Below are 20,830 nucleotides of genomic sequence, written 5' to 3' on the forward strand. Positions count from 1 at the left end.
ACGCTCAGGTGGGTGCAGCTGGATTGGAAGGGGTGGCTGAAGGTCACCAAGGCCAAAGCAAAGGAAGTCCTTGAGGACACAAAGCTGTGGGAGCTGAGAGGTCAGGAGGACCTCAAAGGGCTGCTCCAAGCCCTGTCCAGCCTGGCCTTGGACACTTCTAGGGATCCAGGGGCAGCCACAGTTTCTCTGGGAATTCCATTCCAGTCCCTCCCCACCCTCACAGACAAGAATTCTTTCCCAGTATCTCATCTATCCCTACCCTCTGGCAGTGGGAAGCCATTCCCTGTGTCCTGTCCCTCCATCCCTTGTCCCCAGTCCCTCTCCAGCTCTCCTGGAGCCCCTTCAGGCCCTGCAAGGGGCTCTGGAGTCTCCCTGGAGCCTTCTCTTCTCCAGGGGAACCCCCCAGCTCTCCCAGCCTGGCTCCAGAGCAGAGGGGCTCCAGCCCTGGCAGCATCTCCAGGGCCTCCCCTGGACTCTCTCCAGCAGCTCCACGTCCTCCTGCTGCTGTTCCCAGGGCTGGATGCCGTGTGTCCTCCCGAAATAAAACCTGGGAGAACCTGCACCTTCTGGAGCCAAACACTAAGAAGAAAATGGCATTGATTTCCCAGGGATTTCCAAGTGATTTCTCAGTGATTTCTCAATGTTTCCTTAGTGATTTCCCAGTGATTTCTCACTTTCTCAATGATTTTCCAGTGATTTCTCAGTGATTTCTCAATGATTTCCCAGAGATTTCTCAATGATTTCTCAATAATTTCTCAATGATTTCTCAGTGATTTCCTAGAGATTTCTCAATGATTTCTCAGTGATTTCCCAGTGATTTCTCAATGATTTCCCAGAGATTTCTCAATGATTTCCCAGCGATTTCCCAGTGATTTCTTAATAATTTCTCAATGATTTCCCAGTGATTTCTCAATAATTTCTGAATGATTTCCCAGTGATTTCCAAGTGATTTCTCAGTAATTTCCCAGTGATTTCCCAGCAATTTCTCAGTGATTTCCCAGTGATTTCCCAGATTTCCCAGTGATTTCTCAGTGATTTCTCAATGTTTCCTCAGTGATTTCCCAGTAGTTTCTCAATGATTTCCCAGTGATTTCCCAGCAATTTCTCAGTGATTTCTCAATGATTTCCCAGTGATTTCCCAGCAATTTCTCAGTGATTTCTCAATGATTTCCCAGTGATTTCTCAGTGATTTCTCAATGATTTCCCAGTGATTTCTCAGTGATTTCTCAACGTTTCCTCAGTGATTTCTCAATAATTTCTCAATGATTTCCCAGTGATTTCTCAATAATTTCTCAATGATTTCTCAGTAATTTCTCAGTGACTCCCAGTGATTTCTCAAGGATTTCCCAGTGATTTCCCAGTGATTTCTCAAACTGAGCGACAGCACTGAGAGCTTTTCCCAGAGAGCCTTCTCCAAACAGCGGGACATCCGTGTCACCTCCGCAGGGTGCAGTTACTCCTCCTTGTCTTTGTTGTCTCCCCCAGATGGTTTTTGTCTCCCTGAGTGGGATGGCATCGTCTGCTGGCCCGAAGGTGTCCCGGGCAAGGTGGTGGCCATGCCATGCCCCGAGTACATCTACGACTTCAACCACAAAGGTGGGTGTTGCCCTCAGGAAGGAGATTCCTGGCAGTCACAACATTCCAAACCACCTTTAACATCCCTTTTTCATCACACAGGGGCTCCCTTCCAAGCAGGAGCAAACCCAGGGGAAAGGAAGGAAGGAAAGGAACAGTTTGTTATTTGTTTCTGCCGAAAGAAAAGCTGAGTTTTAACTGAAACAGAGACAGGTTTCCCACGTGCCCCACACAGCCTGTAACCCTCCAAACACTAATGATTGGTGTTTAGATATTAATATTAGTTTTAGAGATTAATATTAGTTTTAAATATTAATATTCGTTTTAGTTACTAATATTAGTTTTAGATATAAATATTTGTTTAGATACTAATATTTGTTTTATATATTAATATTAGTTCTATATTAATCTAGTGGTTTAGATATTAATAATTAATAACAACACAATAAACACAGCCTTCAGATTAAGTCCCAGAATCCCAGAATATGCTGAGTTGGGAGGGACCCACAAGGACCATCGAGTCCAACTCTTCTCTTGGGTTTTCTCTTGCTACACAGAGTTTGTGGCATCAAACAAATCCAGGCTTGTAAATCCACAAAACTTGAACTCTGTGGCCACTTTGAGCCTGACAGAGCTCAAGTCTTTGATTTTTTTTTAATTTTTATTTTTTTACGTGATTGATTTGGATTTTTTGGTTTGATTGATTCTGATTTTTTCATTTGATTGATTCTGATTTTTTCGTTTGATTGACCAACCCGGATTTGTTTGACACCACGTACTCTGGGTAACAAGAGAAACCCCAAAATATTCTTCCCATTTATATTCCTTGTTAATCCCAGTCCCTGCTCCCTGCCCAGAGCCCTCTCTGGGTGTCTGAGAGCAGCAGGAGCAAGCAGAAGGTGGGAATTCTTCCCTATCTCCCTTCCCCTCAGGCAGCTCATTTCTGGGCACTCCGTGGTGCCCTGGAGTCTGGGAATGTTTGGAGAAGGGCAGGAACACAGTTGTGTTCCCTCAGGGAATTTTCAGAGCTAGAGGAGTCTCTATTCTCCCCAGGGAGGGAAAAATTAGGGATTTAAGCCTGTCTGTTCTGAGCAGAGCACTGGTGCTGCTTCCAGAAAACAAGGAATGATAGTCCCAGGAATCCTGGTTGCACATTCTGGCTTTTCTGTGAGGGACTGGGAGCTCACCCAGTTCACCCCTGACCTCTCACAGATCCTGTCTATGCTCCTCACCTGAGAGACCAGGAGGAACAAGCTACCATGGAATCTTTGGATAGTTTAGGTTGGAAAAGCCCCCTAAGATCAGAGTCCAACATCCCCCAGCACTGCCAAGGCCACCACTGCCCATGTCCCCAAGTGCCACATCCACAGGGCTTGGAAATCCCTCCAGGGGTGGGGACTCCACCCCTGCCCTGGGCAGCTGTGCCAGGGCTGGGCAGCCCTTTCCAAGAGGGAATTTTTCCCAATATCCAATCCAATCCTTCCCTAGTGCAATCCATCCCTTTTCCCCTCAGTATTCCAACATGGCATGGATTCCTCACCTTGCTGAGGTCCATGGCCAAGTCAGGTGGTGTTGGAGTCAGATGAAGGGCCTCAGATGATAGAAACAAAGAACCCCAGACTGGTTTGGGCTGGAAGGGACCTTAAGGATCATCCAGTCCACCCCAGTGGACACCTTCCACTAGCCCAGGTTGCTCCAACCTGCCCTTGGACACTTCCAGGGATCCAGGGGCAGCCACAACTTCTCTGGGCACCCTGTGCCAGGGCCTCCCCAACCTCACAACCAGGAATTCCTTCCTAATATCCAGCCTAAACCTACTGCCTGTCAGTTTGAAGCCATTCCCAATTTTGTTGTCAGTCCAGGCCCTTGTAAAAGTCCCTCTCCATCTTCCTGGAGGGCTCCCAACAGCTCTCCCTCCGTAGTCCCGGGACAGACAGGTCTGTTGAATGGTTTCATCCCTATTTTCTGTGAAAGGATTTTAACATACAGCTGATGCCCTGGTACCCACACAGACCTCTGAACGTGGATATTCCCATCTGCCAGATGTATCCCAGGAGGAAACCTTGCTTCCTCTTCTTCCTCCTTCACCACGAGGAGAGCAACCAGAGGAAAACCTCCCTTGAGATGACCCAAGCCTGTAAAGGAAAAGGAGCATCAATAAATCCCCCTTTATTTCCCAGGGAGAACTGCAATTAATTCCGAGGATGATTCCATGTTTTGGGGCTTTTCAAAGCTTCTCTCCTCGATTTTTAGACCCACTACCTGACCCTAATTAAAATGCTCTGTGGGGTTTCTCAGATGGAAGGTCGATGAGGTTTCTGTGGAGATGGGAATTGGTTCTTGCAGCTGAGCTTGGAAGCGGGCAGGACACACCAGGACTGGTGGGATCCACCTCTGGAGTGGTTGTCTCCTGTTTTCCCAGGTCTAGGCCCTGACTCTGTGTGTGTCCCCTCTCTCCACAGGCCACGCTTACCGTCGGTGTGACCTGAACGGGAGCTGGGAGCTGGTGCCAGGCAACAACAGGACCTGGGCAAACTACAGCGAGTGTGCCAAGTTCCTCACCAACGAGACGAGGGAGAGGGTAGGCAATTCCCTTCGGGCACGGAGCGGGAATTCTGCCCTCACCCAGAATTCCTCGCTTGTCTCACTTCAAACCCTCGATGAGCTCCAGCTCCTCGGCCTCCTCTTGGAAACTGAGCCCGAGCTTGCCAAAGCCACGGCGGGTTTTGGTGGGGAATTACTTGAACTTGGAATTGTCCTCAAAGCCAGAAAGGCTCCAGCTGCCCCTCCCCATTTCTAAAGGGATTTTGGGGGAAATGAAGCGGTCTCAGGGAGGCTCAGAAGTGGTTGGAGGTTGTTCCCCTGCCACTGAGACTCCCCCTGTCCCATCAGGAAATAATTTTGCTACCAGGTTGTTATCAAAAATTCCAGTGTTTCTGTGGTTGGCTGTGGTGGGGGATGGCCAAACATAGAGGGAAAGGATGTGTCAGTCAAACCAGAGTCAAACCAGTCCAAGCCAGGCTGGGAGAGCTGGGGGGGTTCCCCTGGAGAGGAGAAGGATCCAGGGAGAGCTGAGAGCCCCTTACAGGGCCTAAAGGGGCTCCAGGAGAGCTGGAGAGGGACTGGGGACAAGGGATGGAGGGACAGGACAAGGGGAAATGGCTTCAAGATGAAAGAAAGTAAATTTAGGTGGGATATTGGGAAGGAATTCCTGGCTGTGAGGGTGGGGAGGGATTGGAATGGATTTTCCAGAGAAGCTGTGGCTGCCCCTGGATCCCTGGAAGTGTCCAAGGCCAGGTTGGAGCAACCTGTGCTAGTGGAAGGTGTCCCTGCCCATGCCAGGGGGTGGAATGAGATGATCATTAAAGTCCCTTCTTCAATCCCAAGACAAACTGGGATTCCATGATCTTGAATTAATAATGGTGTAGGCACAGTTTTGAAACAGAGCCATCAGTCCAAAGGTGAAAAGAGACTAAAAGCACACGGGGAGGGTTTGGTGGGCTCCTGAAAACAAAAAAAATATAGGAAGAAAAAAAGAACTCCGGGGCCTTATTTTTGCACAAATTTGGGTAATTGGCGAAGTAGGAGCTGGAAAAATTTCCTACCTCTCTGTGGTGCTGAAAATGCCTGAAGGCAAGAAGTGGCTGCTCCGTGCTGATGTGCCAGCAGAGCCAGCAGAGGAGTCACCTGAGAGGATGTGACCTCCTCGCGTGGCAGGGAGCGACATTCCCGCCCACGCCGGGAACGCAGCCCAAACCTCTGGCTCTCCCGTGGCACTTGGAAGTTGTCCCCTTGGACACGGGCACTGCTGATGTGCAGGCAGGGCTCTGTGCAGGCAGGGCTCCGTGCAGGCAGCTGGAGATAAAGATCTGTGGAGCAGGATGGGGATGATGCACAGGCCCCGTCGGGAGGATGTTCCTCGTTTGAAATCCAACCACAGCGTGCCCGGGGTTGGTTTTTGGTTGGGGTTTGTTTTTTTTTATTTTCTCTCCAGAGTGAAGCAACACATGAATGAAGCTGTTTAGTGAGGAAATAAGTTATTTGAGGACCTGCACGGCTTGTGTCATGTGGTCAAAGAACAGGCGAGGTTTTACACACAGGGTTCTGCTCCAGCAGAGTGTGTCATCTCAGGGTTGGATGATGTTCACTTCTAGAACAAGTTTGGGCTCATCTTTCCCCAGTTCATCCAGTGGGAAGAACTCTTTTAGCCCCAGAGTGTTCTGGGAAGGTTCTGGACTGGGTGTTGGAGTCATTGAGTGTCTCGATCACACTGAGCACTTCACTAAGTTGTACAACTTCGTGACCTCTCTGAGGTCATTGTCTCTGTGCCACCTCCCTCAGCCCTGCCCTGAGGTGGGAGTCACCTGCTGCAGACAGAAGAAACACCATCAGTGGGTCAGGAGAGGGTCAGGTGGGATCTCAGGGAAAGGTTCTTCCCCCAGAGGGTGGTTGGGCACTGACCAGGCTCCCCAGGGCAGTGGGCACGGCCCCAAGGCTGCCAGAGCTCCAGGAGGGTTTGGACAACGCTCTGAGGGACAGGGGGGGATTGTTGGGATGTCTGTGCAGGGCCAGGGGTTGGACTGGATGATCCTTGGGGGTCCCTCCCAACTCAAGATATTCTGTGATTCTCTGACTTGTCCAGCTGAGCCAGTGTCCAAGATTTCCCCCAGGGAAAGGACATCCTGTCTTTTTAACCTCCCACGCTGGCAACTGGGACTTGTCAAGGTGACTTGGTAGGGGAAGGGTGGAAAGAAGAAGAGAGGTGACCATTTGTTACCAGCATAAGATAAAAGCAGAGACCTTCCACCCCCAGGCTGGTAAAAAAGGCTGAAAGCAAAGTCTCGTGTCCTGGGTTTCAGGTGCTGACTTTGTGTCCCCTGAGGTGGTCACAGCCCAGAGGACTTGGACTGTGCTTCCTAACAAAGGAGGTTTAGATGATGTCTCACAGCCCAGGAGACTTCATTTTCCTTCCCAACCTCTCACTTGGAAAATTCCTGCTCCTCATGACCTCTTCCTTTAGGAGCTGTTTTAATAAACCATCCCCAGATCCTTCTCCTCGTGGTCCACCTTTTGCCACGAAGATGCTGTGGGATTTCACCATCCCCAAATCACCATCCTCCTCAATAGTCATCTTTTGCCAGGAATTTCCTTGTTTAGCTACACAGAGGCAAATTGAATGAAACTTAATATTGAATTAGATTTAATATTTAATTAGAGTATCACCATTGCTCAGATTAACTGGGCAAGATGGTCTTGTTTAAGTGGTGCTTCCCCAGTGCAAAGAACACTGGAAAAAATGGAGGTTTTCCTCAGCTTTGGGACTTGAGCTTGATTAACAAATGCTTTTCAACAACATATTATTATTATTATTGTTATTATTATTGTTATTATTATTATTATTATTATCCTTGTATTTACAAGGTGTCCCTGAGAGCAGCCCTGCCCTCCCCTCTGTGTTGTCACAGAGTGTGTTATCAGCAAGGTGGCTGAATTTTAGTGACAAGTGACACAACAAATATGCAGCCACTGCAGGTCTCTCGGGCCCTCTGGTCTGAAAAACACCCTGCAAACAAAAGAGAGAGAAAATAATGACCTTTTTTACCCAGTTGGGTGATGACTTTCCTCACGGAGAGCACGGAAGGCCTCTTGTCCCTCACACCCAGATCACTGGTATTAATAAACCTCCCTTTGATATTTCTTTTTTTTTTTCCCCTCTCCTTGAAGTAAATATGTCAGGAGATGTCAGAATCGGGGAATTTCGGTAAGGCAGGCCCGTCATCTTCAGGGAGAGAATTTGTTTTCTATTATTATTTCCCTCCCTGGGGAGCAACATCTTTGCGTCACCGGGAACAGCTGCATTTAACCAACGTTTGGAAAGAGGATCGTGGGCTGGCTCCAAGCAGAGCAGCACCAGAGCAGATGCAACCAGGGGAAATGTGCACTTAGAGGGAATCAGGGGGGAGAAAAAAAAAAATCTGTCTGTGACTATAAATATATAGATTTGCTGCTCTCCCTAGAAATAGGGCTGTAACTATAGATAGAGGTACAGATACACCCCTAAATAAACACCCCCAGATGTTTGTTTGGGTGGGGAGTTTTCTCCTTTTAGGCACTGTGGGGTGACTGGCAGACTGAGCAGAGCAGCAAACAGAGGGCCCCAGAGCAGGTTTGTGTCCTGCAGGGGATGGGCAGGATGGTTCCAGCAGGAGCAGCAGAGGAAGAACCACTCTCTGGAATGTTAAAGCCATCAGAGCCGGAGAATTAACAGCCCGGGGAGCAACTGCTCCTGGGCTGTGTCCTGATGGAAAACCAGCTCTTCTGGAGGACTCTGGGTTGACAGCCCTGGAGATTGGTGTCCCCTCTTAGCCTGGAGTGAGCCAGGGAAGTGTCTCCTCAAATCCCTTCCAGACAGGATCAAATGTAGAGAGACCAACAGTCGGGAGGTGTCCAACACCAGGTTGGACAAGGCTTGGAGCAACCTGGGACACTGGAAGGTGTCCCTGCCCATGGCAGGGGATGGAACAGGATGATCTTTGAGGTCCTTTCCAACCCAAACCATCCTGGGATTCTGTGCCCTCCTGGACACAGTCTGAGCCAACTGTTTAGCAAAGGACAGGATGAAGTTTTGTGGAAAGGTGTCTCAGCAGCTCCTTGTGGGAAGACAAGACAGTTTTCTTCGTGCCTTTGAGCACAAAGCCACCTCTGCACCACCCCCTGTGTGTTCCCTCATATTCTGCTTTTAAAATAACCCTCCCCCAGTGCAGCAGAGATGGTGGGAAACCTCCTTCTCCCACTGCTTCCCCAGGAGAGGTGCCTGGGCATCCCCTGCCCCAGCTGCACCCTGGACCTTCAGAAGGTGCCTCTGAATTGATAAACTGAGGGATCTGTGGCTTCCCAGCCCAGTCCCTGAGCTCTGGGAGCTCTGCCTGGCTTCTTTTCCATCTGGTGTTTGAGGAGGAGCAGGAGGAGCAGGGAAGGAAGGGTTGGCTTGGCTGGAGTTCCCTCTCGGAGGCACTGGGGTTAAACTCCAGCTGTTTGTCCCTCTGCTGCCTGTTCCACGGGGCTGAAGCTCTGCTGAACATTGGGAGGGGGTATCCAGGACTGCTCCATGAGCACTGCAGGGTGGGCATGGGGGGGGATCTGTATCACAGAGTGCCAGGATGGCTGGAGTTGGAAAGGAGCTTAAGGATCATCCAGTGCCACCCCCTGCCATGGGCAGGGACACCTTCCACTAGCCCAGGTTGCTCCAAGCCCCATCCAACCTGGCCTTGGACACTTCCAGGGATCCAGGGGCAGCCACAGCTTCTCTGGCAAATCCATTCCAATCCCTCCAAATCCTCACAGCCAGGAATTCCTTCACGATATCCCATCTAAATTTACTGTCTTTCAGCTTGAAGCCATTCTCTGTGTCCTGTCCCTCCATCCCTTGTCCCCAGTCCCTCTCCAGCTCTCCTGGAGCCCCTTCAGGCCCTGCAAGGGGCTCTGGAGTCTCCCTGGAGCCTTCTCTTCTCCAGGGGAACCCCCCCAGCTCTCCCAGCCTGGCTCCAGAGCAGAGGGGCTCCAGCCCTGGGAGCATCTCCATGACCTCCTCTGGATTTACTCCAGCAGCTCCCCATCATCTTTATTCCATATTTATTCTATTCTCACACTCTTCCCTAACCATCCCTTCCTGGACATGCAGGAGTCAGGGATCAGAGTTAAAAAGACCTTTGGCCTGGCCCAGGTTGGCTGTTCTCCTTTCTTTCTTTCCTAGATTCCCTTAAAAACAGGAGTGAGGGTGACCTGTATTCTTGGAGCTCCTCAATCTTTAGATAAAACGTGGCCCAGATGAGAAGTGATGACCCTCTGGCAGCTTTTGAGGCCGTTTCCCTCCAAAAACCGTAGCAGCACTTTGACTCTGACCCCGTCCCCTTCCACACATCCAGCCCAAACAGCATCTCCAGGATGACCATTTTCCTGGTCACCTTTTGGGACACTGCCAGGAGTCAGTGGCGTATTTTGGTCAAAAAGCAGAAATCTCCTTCGTTCCCGTCTCCCCCCACGGCAGCACTGCTGCCAAACTCATCTATTTTTAAAGCAGGTCCCACCCACCCCGTTTTCAGGGATGAACTCGAGGGTAAACACCATCCACATCCACGGAAATCAGGGAGAAGGGGGATCCGAGCCAGCAACTTGGGAGGTTGGCTTGGCTTGGAAACCACCAGCAAGAGGGACCGTCGTGAGACGTAACCTCAGCCCACCAATCCTGTCTTCATGTGCTACTGCTCGGTTAGAGCCTGGTGCTTTTACTGCTTCCAGGGAAACCAGAGAGGCCTGGAGACTCCATCCCACCCCCAACACAATGGGGAAGGCCCAGCGTGGGGCAGGGCTGCTTTATCTAAACTCCATTGTCCCACCAACAATCCGCTGTGTTCTCAGGGCTCTCCGGGGCCCTTTGAAAAGCAAACAGCTTTTGTGAGGCCCCCGAGCCCCGTTTGCGGCCTGGACACGGAATTATCCCGGGAAATGCCAGCGAAGGGGCAGCCCTTTGCACCAGGATGGAGGGGCAGAGCTTCGAAAGGCTGTTTAGGAGTGGGAAAAAAAAGCCTCCTGGAGAGGTTTTCTTCACTGCTGCAGCCACCCCGTGGTGTCCCTGCTCGTTCCGTGCCCACAGAGCGGGATTGGGAATAGAATCAGGGAATCCTGGAACGCTTTGGGTTGGAAGGGGCCACAAAGATCACAAAGACGTGCATGTTTACACATCTAAGCTGGGGTGTCTTAGTCTAAATTGGGGTGTCTGAGTCTAAAGTGGGGTGTCTTATCTCGGAGCTGATCCTGCTCTTTATCCAGACTGGGAGGATTTAAGTGCCCGGCACCTCTAGGGACGAAGGGAACAGAATCCTGCAGCCAAAATTCCTGTTCAGCCCTCAGTGTTTTCCCCAAGGCTTTGGAAATCAGTGGCTGGTTTGTGCCTTTTGTGCACATCCCATTAAGCTTTTCATTTAGTCACAACTTTGCTGTAAAAAAAAACAACAAAAAACCAAAAGGCAAGAAAAGCAAACCCGGAGGATTTCTGGCTTTGCTTATCACTCCAAGCAGTGAAACACTTCCCCTGCTGATTCCAAACGTGTCATTAACAACGTCTGAATCAGCAGCTTGGAGAAACTTTGGAGATACTTCATCTGGAAAGCCCTTCCTCGTGATTCCATCCTCCTATCCCGCTAATCCCAGCCTCCAGCAGAGCCTGCCAGTTCCTCAAAGGATCACTGGATCCAGTTCAGCTCCACGAAACAAAGGGTGCAGAATTTTGCTGTTGTCTCACAAATTAAAAGGAGGGAAGGATAAAGTCAGGCCCAGGGTATCCACAGTAACTCTTGGAATAGGATTTGCCATCAGTCTTGTAGAAAACTCCTGTCTCAGTCTCTCCCTGGGACACTGGGAGGGACCAGGACACGTGGACACCAAAACCCTGAACGTCTCATCCAGATGCTGGAACAGAGATGAGGTTTAGGCCTGGAATTAGATGAGATGTCCTCAGGTTTGGGAGACAGCTGCGTGGGAATTGCAGATACAATTCCTGGGACCTTCAGGAAACTCCTCCCCTTCTGCAAGAGCAGCTGGAAGCCAAGCAAGACACTTGGGGGACTAAAATGACCTGAGACACGTAGAGGGACAACTGGGGTCAGGCTCTGCTCCCAGGGAACAAGGGACAGGAGGAGAGGAAACGGCCTCAAGGGGTTCAGGTTGGATATTGGGAAAATTTCTTCCTGAAAAGGGCTGTCCAGCTCTGGCACAGGCCGGAGTCTCCATCCCTGGAGGGATTTAAAAGCCATGGGGATGTGGCACTTGGGGACACGAGTCAATGGTGGCCTTGGCAGTCAATGGTTGGACTCAAAGGGCTTTTCCAACCTCAATTCTATCATTCCATGAATGGATGGAGTGAACAAAGAGGGATGTTCAAGGCAATCAGCTCTGAAGCTGATGTTCCCCAATCTTGGTGCTCTGTTATGGGTTTTATAATATTTTACTGACAATCCCAACCCCTGGAGCCCAGATGTTGAAGTTTTGTCCTTCTGGTTTTCCATTAGTTTATTTTCAGCTTCTCCTATTTTCCAGAGCACTTGTGTCCTCAGCTGAAAGAGTGAAGGAATCAAATTCATAGGATTATGGATTCCTGGGTTGATTTGGGTTGGGAAGATCTTAAAGCTCATCTCATTCCAACCCCCTGCCATGGGCAGGGACACCTTCCACTAGCCCAGGTTGCTCCAAGCCTTGAACACTTAAATTAAATGATAATTAAATTAAATTACACCGGTTAAAGCATCACACTTCTTAAACCAGAGTCTAAAGGTGCAGCAAGGCCAGATTTTTGCCCCTTCCAACAGGTCAGGGGGTGACCAGTGATGGTCAGTGTGTCCTTAGGGTGGATTTCTAGGAGCCATCAGAGCTCCTCCTGCTCTCAGAAGTACTGAACTGGAGACTGTGGAGGTCCAGGTTGTGTCCATGGCTCGGCCATCCTGACCTTTGTGGCCTTCTGGGAATGATTTCCACTCGTGTCCCCCTCAGCTCCCGGCAGAGGGATCTCAGCCCGTGGAGGTGGTTGTTGCAGCTGGCGGATGACTCGATGTTTTGTCACCTGGGGGACCTTCCCTGACTCAGCATCGTGGTTCCCACCCAGCTGGGACCTCCCTCATGCTGGATGAGTGGGACTGGAGTTGCCTGGAGGGATTTTTCCCCTCTGGAGCAGCCGAAGGGAAGCCCATCCATCCATCCCAGGCTGCTTCCTCCAACCTCCCCACACTGCTGCTCTTCCCAGGCAGCCAAAAATCCCCCTTCACCCTCTGAACTCTGACTGGCTCCCCTCCCTCTCCCCCACCCCTGCCGAGGGATGGAGATCCCTAAATACCACTTTTTTCCCTCCTGAGTAAATCCTGAGGGCAAAATGGTGACTCCTGAGACAAACTCCTGGGAACAGAGCCTGTTGGAGAACCTCAAACATTTGCTCCTGAGGCTTTTCCCTGAGGATCTAAGCAGCCCATCCAGAGAATCCCCTTTCCCAGAGCAGGATTTGTGCCTCCTCCATCGGCGGGATCGGACACCAGCGTGCTGGGAGCCGTGGATCTGTGTGTCCTGGCACCTCTCACTCCTCGCCCTTCCAAAGAGAGGCCCTGTGGTTAATCAGAGGAGTTAACCACAGCCTCCAAAAACGTCCTGCCAGCCAATCAGGAGGCTCTTCCCAGGGCCATTCCTGCTACAACACCATCGTTGTCCGGCAGGAACGTGGATCTTCCCGGTTAAATTTCCCAGTGGGGCTCAGGGACCCTTTTGTCCCCCCTCACAACTGCTGGATCCCCAGAAATCCTAAACTTGGAGCAGGATTTTATTATTATCATCATTATTATTATTATTATTATTATTATTACTATTATTTTCATTCTGGAGGCAAATGTTTTTTGTTTTCCAGTTCAAAGGGGATTCCAGCTTGGCAGCAGGAAAATTCCTATTTTTCCCCCAAAGCTTTCAAATTTACTCCCACTGGCTTTTCAGTGCCTGCTGCCTGCACAGACAGATATATAGATATATAGATATATATATAAATATATATATAAATACACCCAGACACACACACTAAATTAATACTGGCAAACACTCCACTCTGCCAGTGGAAACCACAGAGAAACATTCCCATATCTGGGGATTCTGATGTCATAGGGCTGAGGTTTCCCATTCCAAGCCAGCATTTCAAGCCTCCAATCCCAACCAGGGCTGTCATTCCGAGCCCAGTGTTCCTGCATCCCGGTGGGTGGGGTGAGGGAGAGGCGGGAGGCAAAGGAGGAGGGAGAAAGATGCTGAATTGGTTGGTTTCTTTGGGGTTTATTTCTAATTTCAGGCAGTTCAAGGCAGTACAAACTGGGCTGGTGGCAGGAATTTTAACCCTTTCCGGGTGGATATTCAGGAATCCCTGAGTTCAGCTGCACGTCCCAGCACAGGATGAAGGGAAAACATCTTGCTATTTAATGGAAACCTCAGGGTTTCTGAGCCCAACTTTAAGACACAGAGAGCCAAGAGAACTGAAACCTCTCAGAGGATTAATTCCTACGAGCTCTCCTGTGACAGGACCTTTTCCAAGGGGCCCTTGGCAAGCTCAAGTTGTGTCTGGGTTGGATAACCACAGGCAGAGGCTGCTTTGGGTTGGAAAAAGGGGAAAAATAAATGCAGGTGATTTTTTTTTTTCCTCGTATCCCAGAGCCAAAGTTTATCCTGCCCGTGTTTTCTGGGGCGGGCTGGACCAGCATCAGTCAGCAATGGCTAAATTGCACAATTCCAGCCCAAATCCCGGGTCCGTGGGCGTTCTGCCCAAGCCAAGGTTTTGTCCTCGTGGAGATCCAAGTGATCTCTGGATGGGGCTGAGAGTTTGTAAAGCGCTTTGGGTTCCTTTGGGATGAAAACGCTGCAGGGAACTCCCAGGCGAGGGAATCAACCCACGCAAAACTCCCGCCCTCCCAGGAAATCCCGTCAGGAAACCCCGTCAGGAAACACAACCAGCCCTTCCCAGGGTGCCCAAAGGCTGTGATTCCCGAGGGTTCCCAGCCCCGGGGGTGTCCGAGTGCCCGTGTCCCCCCGTCAGGAGGCCGCGTTCTAATGTGACGCTATTTTTTCCATCGTTTCTGCTGCAGGAGGTCTTTGATCGCCTCTATTTGATTTATACTGTTGGATACTCCATCTCTCTGGGATCCCTCACAGTTGCTGTCCTTATCCTGGGATACTTCAGGTAGGCGGCTCTGGTTTTACCTAAGGGAAAAAGCCTCGGGCTCTCCCACAGGATGAGGTTGGGGTGGCAATTCCAGGAGCGGTTCCGTCCGGGATTTGGGCTGCCTTAGCGTCGCTCAGGTCAAACGTCCTGGGGGATGGCGGGTGGGGTGTTTGAACCTCCTCCTCTTCCCCCCAGAGGAGTTTTCCAGACCCTCTGTAGCAAACGGGAAGAGGGGAATCTCCAGGAAGAGGTTGGTCCCCCTTGGAAAACCCTCTGGGGTTTTCTGCCCCTATTCCCCACCCGGTTCAGATTTAGATGGTAATTTTTTGAGGTAGTTACGGTTTCCTCAGGGAATTTGGCACTCCAACCCCAAATATCCATGAAGGATAGAGCAGCTGAAGGGAACTCCAGCCATCCCAGGCTGATTCCTCCAACCTGCCCCTGCTGCTGTTCCCAGGGAGCCAAAAATCCCACTTCACCCTCCTGACTCTGGTTGGTCTCCCCTGCCTTTCCACCCCCCCTCTGCCAAGGGATGGAGACCCCTAAATACCCCTCTGGACCCACAGCATCTGTTCCTCAGAGCTCCTGTTGCATCTCCCATCCCTGGAAGCGTCCAAGGCCAGATTGGAGCAACCTGGGAGAGTGGAAGGTGTCCCTGCCCATGGTAGGGGGTGGCACTGGATTATCCTTAAGGTCCCTTCCAACCCAAAGCGCTGCAGGATTCTGGGATTCTCACTGGCACAGAGAGAGTGGGATGGGAGGGATGAAAGGTGTCACCACATCTGGGAATTTGACCTTTGGGAAGCCATACCTGGAGAGCTGGGAATAGAGCAGGGGGCTGACTCCCAACCCCTGAGCCCCAGATCTGCTTCCCTTCAGTGTCTGGTCACATCTTCTCCTGGAAAACAGCAGGAGCCAGACAAGAGCTGAGGGGGGAAATTCTCCCTGTGCTTGAAACACCACGTGGTGTCTGCACGTGGAGCTGGAGCCAAGCCCTGGGCATGAACCACTGGGAATAAAATGGGGGGCTTTTGGCTCTGAAAGGGCTCAGGCCCCTCTGCAGGGAGCCAAAGGGGCTTAGGGGGATGTTCTTGGAGAGCAGAGCCCAAATTTGGGACACACGCAGGGCCAAGGGGACTGCAGACCCCTCCTGGAGGCACTGCAACCATGTAGGGCCAGACCCCACCCCAGCCACCACACCCCTGCTCTCCCAACCTTCTCTCTCCGTTTCCTTGCCCACTGGACATTGGCAAGGTTGTTAAAATATTCCATGTCCACGTATCTAAGAGCATTCCCAGTTTCAGGAGTTCAGGAGTATTCCTAGTTTCTCTCTTTGTTCATGTTCTCAGAGCACTTCATTTACAGCCCAGACCACATGGACAACTGTGCTAGAACATCTTTATCCCAAGGATGAAAGCAGCAGCAGGGGTCAAGCCAGGTTTTATTCCAGATAACACATAATCCAGGGATTCACTGACTCCATGTCAAACGCAGAGAACAAAGCCCATCTTCATTTCTACCTCATCAGTTCCACTTGGTGGAATTTGGATTATAACAGCCCAGACAACAACTGTTATTACTGTCATAATATCCTCCAAAGGAGACAAAAGCACAGCTTTTAATTTTTATTTCCATCACTGGAGCTGGGGATTTGAGAGGATGTTAATCCATCCATAAATCCATGCGTGGCCAGCCAGGACAGAGAGCTCTAGAGGACAGAGGGGATCCCAAGAGGTCAGCTAGTTCCTTCTGCTCCCCAAACCCGTGATCCCTGGTTCCCAAATGCACCTCTCATCTGTGGGTCCAACCCACTGACCTCTCCCCATCCAGCTTTTCCCCCAAAAAGGATCTTAAAGCGCTTTACAACCGGCATTTGTGGGGTCGTTGCTGCCGTTGCTGGGGCGGAGCCCAAAACCTGCTCAACACGAGCAAGCAAAGGAGAATGTTTCTAACAGGGAAAACAAGGAAAACAGGGAAAACGCCCAACACACTCCAGTTACTCCTGTAGTTGCTGCTAAATTTGGTGGGGGCACAAAAATCAGCACTTCACAGGAGCCTTGGCGAGGTTTTCGGTGGCCACAAGTTCTGCTGCCCTTGAGGTCCGAGAGCATCGAGGGATGGGAAAGGGGGAGTGGCTCCCAGCTGAAAGAGGGTTGGTTTAGAGTAGATTTGAGGAAGGAATTCTTCCCTGTGAGGGTGGGGAGGCCCTGGAATGGATTTCCCAGAGAAGCCGTGGCTGCCCCCGGATCCCTGGAAGTGCCCAAGGCCAGGCTGGAGCAACCTGGGCTAGTGGAAGGTGTCCCTGCCCATGGCAGGGTGGTGGAATGAGATCACCTTTAAGGTCCCTTCCAATTCCATGATTCCATGATTCCAGGAGCCCCCTGGAGCAGGAGTTGATGCCTGTGGGGGAGCGGTGAGCGTGGGGCGTCTGTGGCACCGCGGGGCCGAGAGGAGCCGGGGGGCTCTTTGGAGTCAGAGACGACCCAAAGAACGTCCCCCAAGACGGGCTAAACTTCCCCCAACCCTTCTCTGTGTCCCCTGCAGACGTTTGCACTGCACTAGGAACTACATCCACATGCACCTGTTCGTGTCCTTCATGCTGAGGGCCGTGAGCATCTTCGTGAAGGACGCCGTGCTCTACTCGGGCTCGGCCCTGGAGGAGATGGAGAGGATCTCGGAGGAGGACTTGAAATCCATCACTGAGGCACCTCCAGCGGACAAGTCGCAGTTTGTGAGTACCCCCGGAGCAGGTGGCTCTCTGGTCTTCGTGTCTCTGTCCTGGCTGGTCAGCACTTTGCTTTTTTTCAGGGGGATTTTCCACCCTGCTCCCCTTCCATGGCCTTGCCCCATCCATTCCCTCTCCCTCTCAATCCAGAGGGATTTCCCAACCTCCAAGCTAAGGAAGAGCTGTTCCTCGTGGTTGATGTTCTGACTCCCACCCACAACTCCTATTTTCAACACTGCCCTGATGTCCCCTGAATTTTCTGGCTCCGGGAACATTCCTGACTCTCCCACCAGTGCTCGTGTTCTGCCGTGTTCTTCTCCCACCACAACTGGCTGGTTTTCCACTGGGAGCTGCTCTCTGGATGCCCCATGGAGGCATCACTGTGCCCCCAAAGTGACAGCCCAGATGTAGCAAAGCCACTGTGTCATGGGAGGGTCTCAGCCCTGACTCCTTCTCCTGAAGAAGAAGGTCACCAGAGGACAACTCGCCTCACTTTCATTTTGGAGCAAACCACAGCTGGTTGTTCCTGTTGGGATTTAACACGGAATCATGGAATGCTTTGGGTTGGAAAAGATTTTAGGGATCATCCAGTCCCATCCCCTGCCATGGGCAGGGACACCTTCCACTAGACCAGGTTGCTCCAAGCCTCGTCCAACCTGGCCTTGGACACTTCCAGGGATGGGGAATGCACAACTTTTATCACTCCCATATGAAAAAAAGGCATTTTAGATGGGAAAAAGGAGGGATTATGTGCTGCCATAAGAAAGGGTGGGGCTTTTCTGCAAAAGGCAGATGGTTGCAAGAGAAGGACCCTGGAACCAAAAGACCTCCAAGAGCACCAAGTCCAAGCTGTGCCCGATGCCCGCCCATCACCCAGCCCAGAGTACTGAGTGCCACGGCCAGTGGTTCACTGGGGACATCTCTGCTTCCATTGATGGTTGGTTGGGTCAGCAGGGTCAGCACAGTCAGAGGAGTCACCATCCCAAAATAAAAACTGAAGGGAGGTCGCTTGAACTTGTCCCCAAAGGGGAGAGTTGTCCCCCAACTTGTCTTTTCCTTGTGTAGGAAGCTCTGATGGCAGAACCTGCACTGGCCATGGGCCAGGGGGTAAAGAGCCCATCTTCATGTGTCAAAGTCTTCCTCAGCTTCTGAAAAAAAAAATCAGCTCTCCTGGTCATTGGTTCCATCACAGATTTTCCAAGATATCCTTGGAATGGGATTTTCTCACTCTGCAACTCCCTGACAGGAGGGGGGAGCCGAGGGGGGGTCGGGCTCTGATCCCAGGGAACAAGGGACAGGAGGAGAGGGAACGGCCTCCAGCTGGGCCAGGGGAGGCTCAGGTTGGACATCAGGAGGAATTTCTCCCTGGAAAGGGTGGTGAGGCCTTGGCAGGGGCTGCCCAGGGAGGTTTGGAATGCCCAGCCCTGGAGGTGTCCCAGGAAGGCCTGGCTGTGGCACTCAGTGCTCTGGGCTGGGGACAAGGTGGGCATCGGGCACAGGGGGGATCCATGGGCTGGGAGGGCTTTTCCAACCTCAGCCATTCTGGGATAAACTTCCTGCCTTCACATTTATGTGGCTTCTCAAGCCTTTCACAGCTCCTGCCCCCACCAGGGACCCGCCAGCACCCCCCTGAATCCAATTAGTGCCTGTGGAGTGTCCCACTGTGCATCCAAGCCATCCCAAATGGAAATCTGGTGTTGTGTTTCCTTCCCATTCCAAGATCCATCTCATTAACTGGCTGAGAACTCAGCACACTTCAAAACACTCACTTTTTGGGAAGAACCCCAAACCTTTCACTGCATTGTCTTCTGTTTCTCCTTGGGCTGGACTCATTCAGAGGAATAATTGGGATAATAAATGGCATTCTTTGAATATTAGCATTTTAATGGCATCTCCCATTCTTCTGGATTGGAAGGCAAATAAGTGATGAAGGCAACAATTAATGGATTTCTCTTGTTTCCAAGGGAAGTGAGAGCTTTGCAATTATTGCCTGATGCTCCCTGCGGGGGGGTACATGGTGTATTTTTACAAATATAAAACAAAAATATAGAATATAAAATTTACTATGTATAAAACATAAAAACATATTAAAATTATTATCAATCCCATCTGGAAGGGGGTTTTTAATTGGTCTTCCATTTTAACTCACTTTGTAAAAGAAAATGTGTCCATATCTTACTGACAGACAAACATATGGATATATGGATATAATATGTGCATGTTCATTTTGATTGAGAAAGGATTAGCGTAAGAGCTGTGCCAGGATAAAAAAAAAATCCCTTTTTTGTTAACAAGGTGCATATTGTTGACATTTCCTGCCAGTCATTTGTGTTCCTCTCAAAGGAAGGGACATCCTGCAGACGCGATGCTGCCACGGGACGTGTTTGGTAGTCACAGACTTCCCATGAAATCCAACTTCCCAGACTCCAAGAATGTCCCCACTGGCAAGAGATGGCTTTACATGTCCCTTTGTGCCATTTAACCCCACGTGGCATCAACATTGTCCAACCTTTCTCTGCCAGAGCTGAGACATTTGGAGGGAGGGTGGCTTTGCCCCCTCTGCCTCAAGGACTGTTGGGTCACAGTCAAGGTTTTCCTTTAGAAAGCAAAGGATTTCAGCCCAGTGTGGGGTGAGAGCTCAGCTCATTCCACATCAATATGTCCTGGAGGTCTCCAGCAGATGCCCCCCCTGGCAGCTCAGCTCTGTTCAGAAGCACCTTGGGATTGGGGGTGAGAACCTCCAGGTTCTGTTTATTCCTGGAGGCCTCCAAAGCCCAGAGAAGCCACTTGGGGTGTCCTCACATCTGCTGAGGACAGACAGGCAGCCCTGGAGGATCCTGGCTTGGACATCCATGGCAGGATGGGGTGACCTGATCCATAAGATCCCTCCATGAGCTGAGGAAAGGGTCGTAGCTCCAAGTGCTGTGACTCGTGCCAGGTCACCTAGACCGAGCCACAAAGGCCACAGCCCTTTGTCCTCTGCCGTGGACAAGGGACATGGGGAAAAGAGAAAACACAGCTGACCTACAAGGTGTGTGAGTCCTTCATCAGTAGGTTGGCAGAGAGCAGGATCAGGCCATCATCTCTCCACAGGTTCCCCACAACTCCCAGCTCACCTGCTATTGGAAAAACCAAGTTTGGCTTGGCTGCTTTCTCAGTTGGTCACCTCTTCTGTTCTTGTGATGATTTTTCCCCCTCATAAAAGCCACCAGAACTGCCTGACTTACTTTTCCCTTTCTCCACCTTGTTTCCCACCCCGTGTTGGTTCATTCTGTCTTTGTGGGGAACGGGAATTCCACCCCGCGTTCCTCACGCGCCTTCCTGTCCTTCTGTGCTCGTTGCAGGTGGGCTGTAAAGTAGCTGTTACCTTCTTCCTCTACTTCCTGGCAACCAATTACTACTGGATCCTGGTGGAAGGGCTCTATCTCCACAGCCTCATCTTCATGGCATTTTTCTCAGAGAAGAAATATCTTTGGGGATTCACATTATTTGGCTGGGGTAAGTCGTGGCTGCTCCTCACAGCTCCCCTGGGAGGCAGTTTTTGGAGATGGTCGTGGGTATAAATAAATACAGGAGAAGGGATGTTATAAATAAATACAGGAGAAGGGATGTTATAAATAAATACAGGATGAGCATCAGAGCCCCCCCGGGTGACTCTTGCAAGGACAGGTTTTCCCTCCTGTGAAAGCTTTACCCCTTCTGAATTGGGGGATTTCCACTGTGGTACCTGGAAGGATCAGCCCAGGCTTGGAGAGACAGCACATGGAGTCAGGGAATCCCAGAGTGGGTTGGGTTGG

At 50.9% G+C, this 20,830-nt stretch overlaps 1 protein-coding gene across 1 annotated transcript in view; it reads left to right on the forward strand.

Annotated features, from left to right (window-relative positions):
* The window catches only part of PTH1R (parathyroid hormone 1 receptor), a 105,796-nt gene that overhangs the window by 63,448 nt on the left and 21,518 nt on the right, over nucleotides 1–20,830 (forward strand). Inside the window, exons 3-7 of the mRNA XM_032681460.1 lie at nucleotides 1,486–1,596; nucleotides 4,038–4,156; nucleotides 14,232–14,326; nucleotides 16,853–17,039; nucleotides 20,378–20,531. Coding sequence (XP_032537351.1) covers nucleotides 1,486–1,596; nucleotides 4,038–4,156; nucleotides 14,232–14,326; nucleotides 16,853–17,039; nucleotides 20,378–20,531 — 666 coding nt within the window. The remainder of the gene's footprint in view (nucleotides 1–1,485; nucleotides 1,597–4,037; nucleotides 4,157–14,231; nucleotides 14,327–16,852; nucleotides 17,040–20,377; nucleotides 20,532–20,830) is intronic.

The sequence above is a fragment of the Chiroxiphia lanceolata genome, chromosome 1 (genome assembly GCF_009829145.1).
Source record: "Chiroxiphia lanceolata isolate bChiLan1 chromosome 1, bChiLan1.pri, whole genome shotgun sequence".
NCBI lineage: Eukaryota > Metazoa > Chordata > Aves > Passeriformes > Pipridae > Chiroxiphia > Chiroxiphia lanceolata.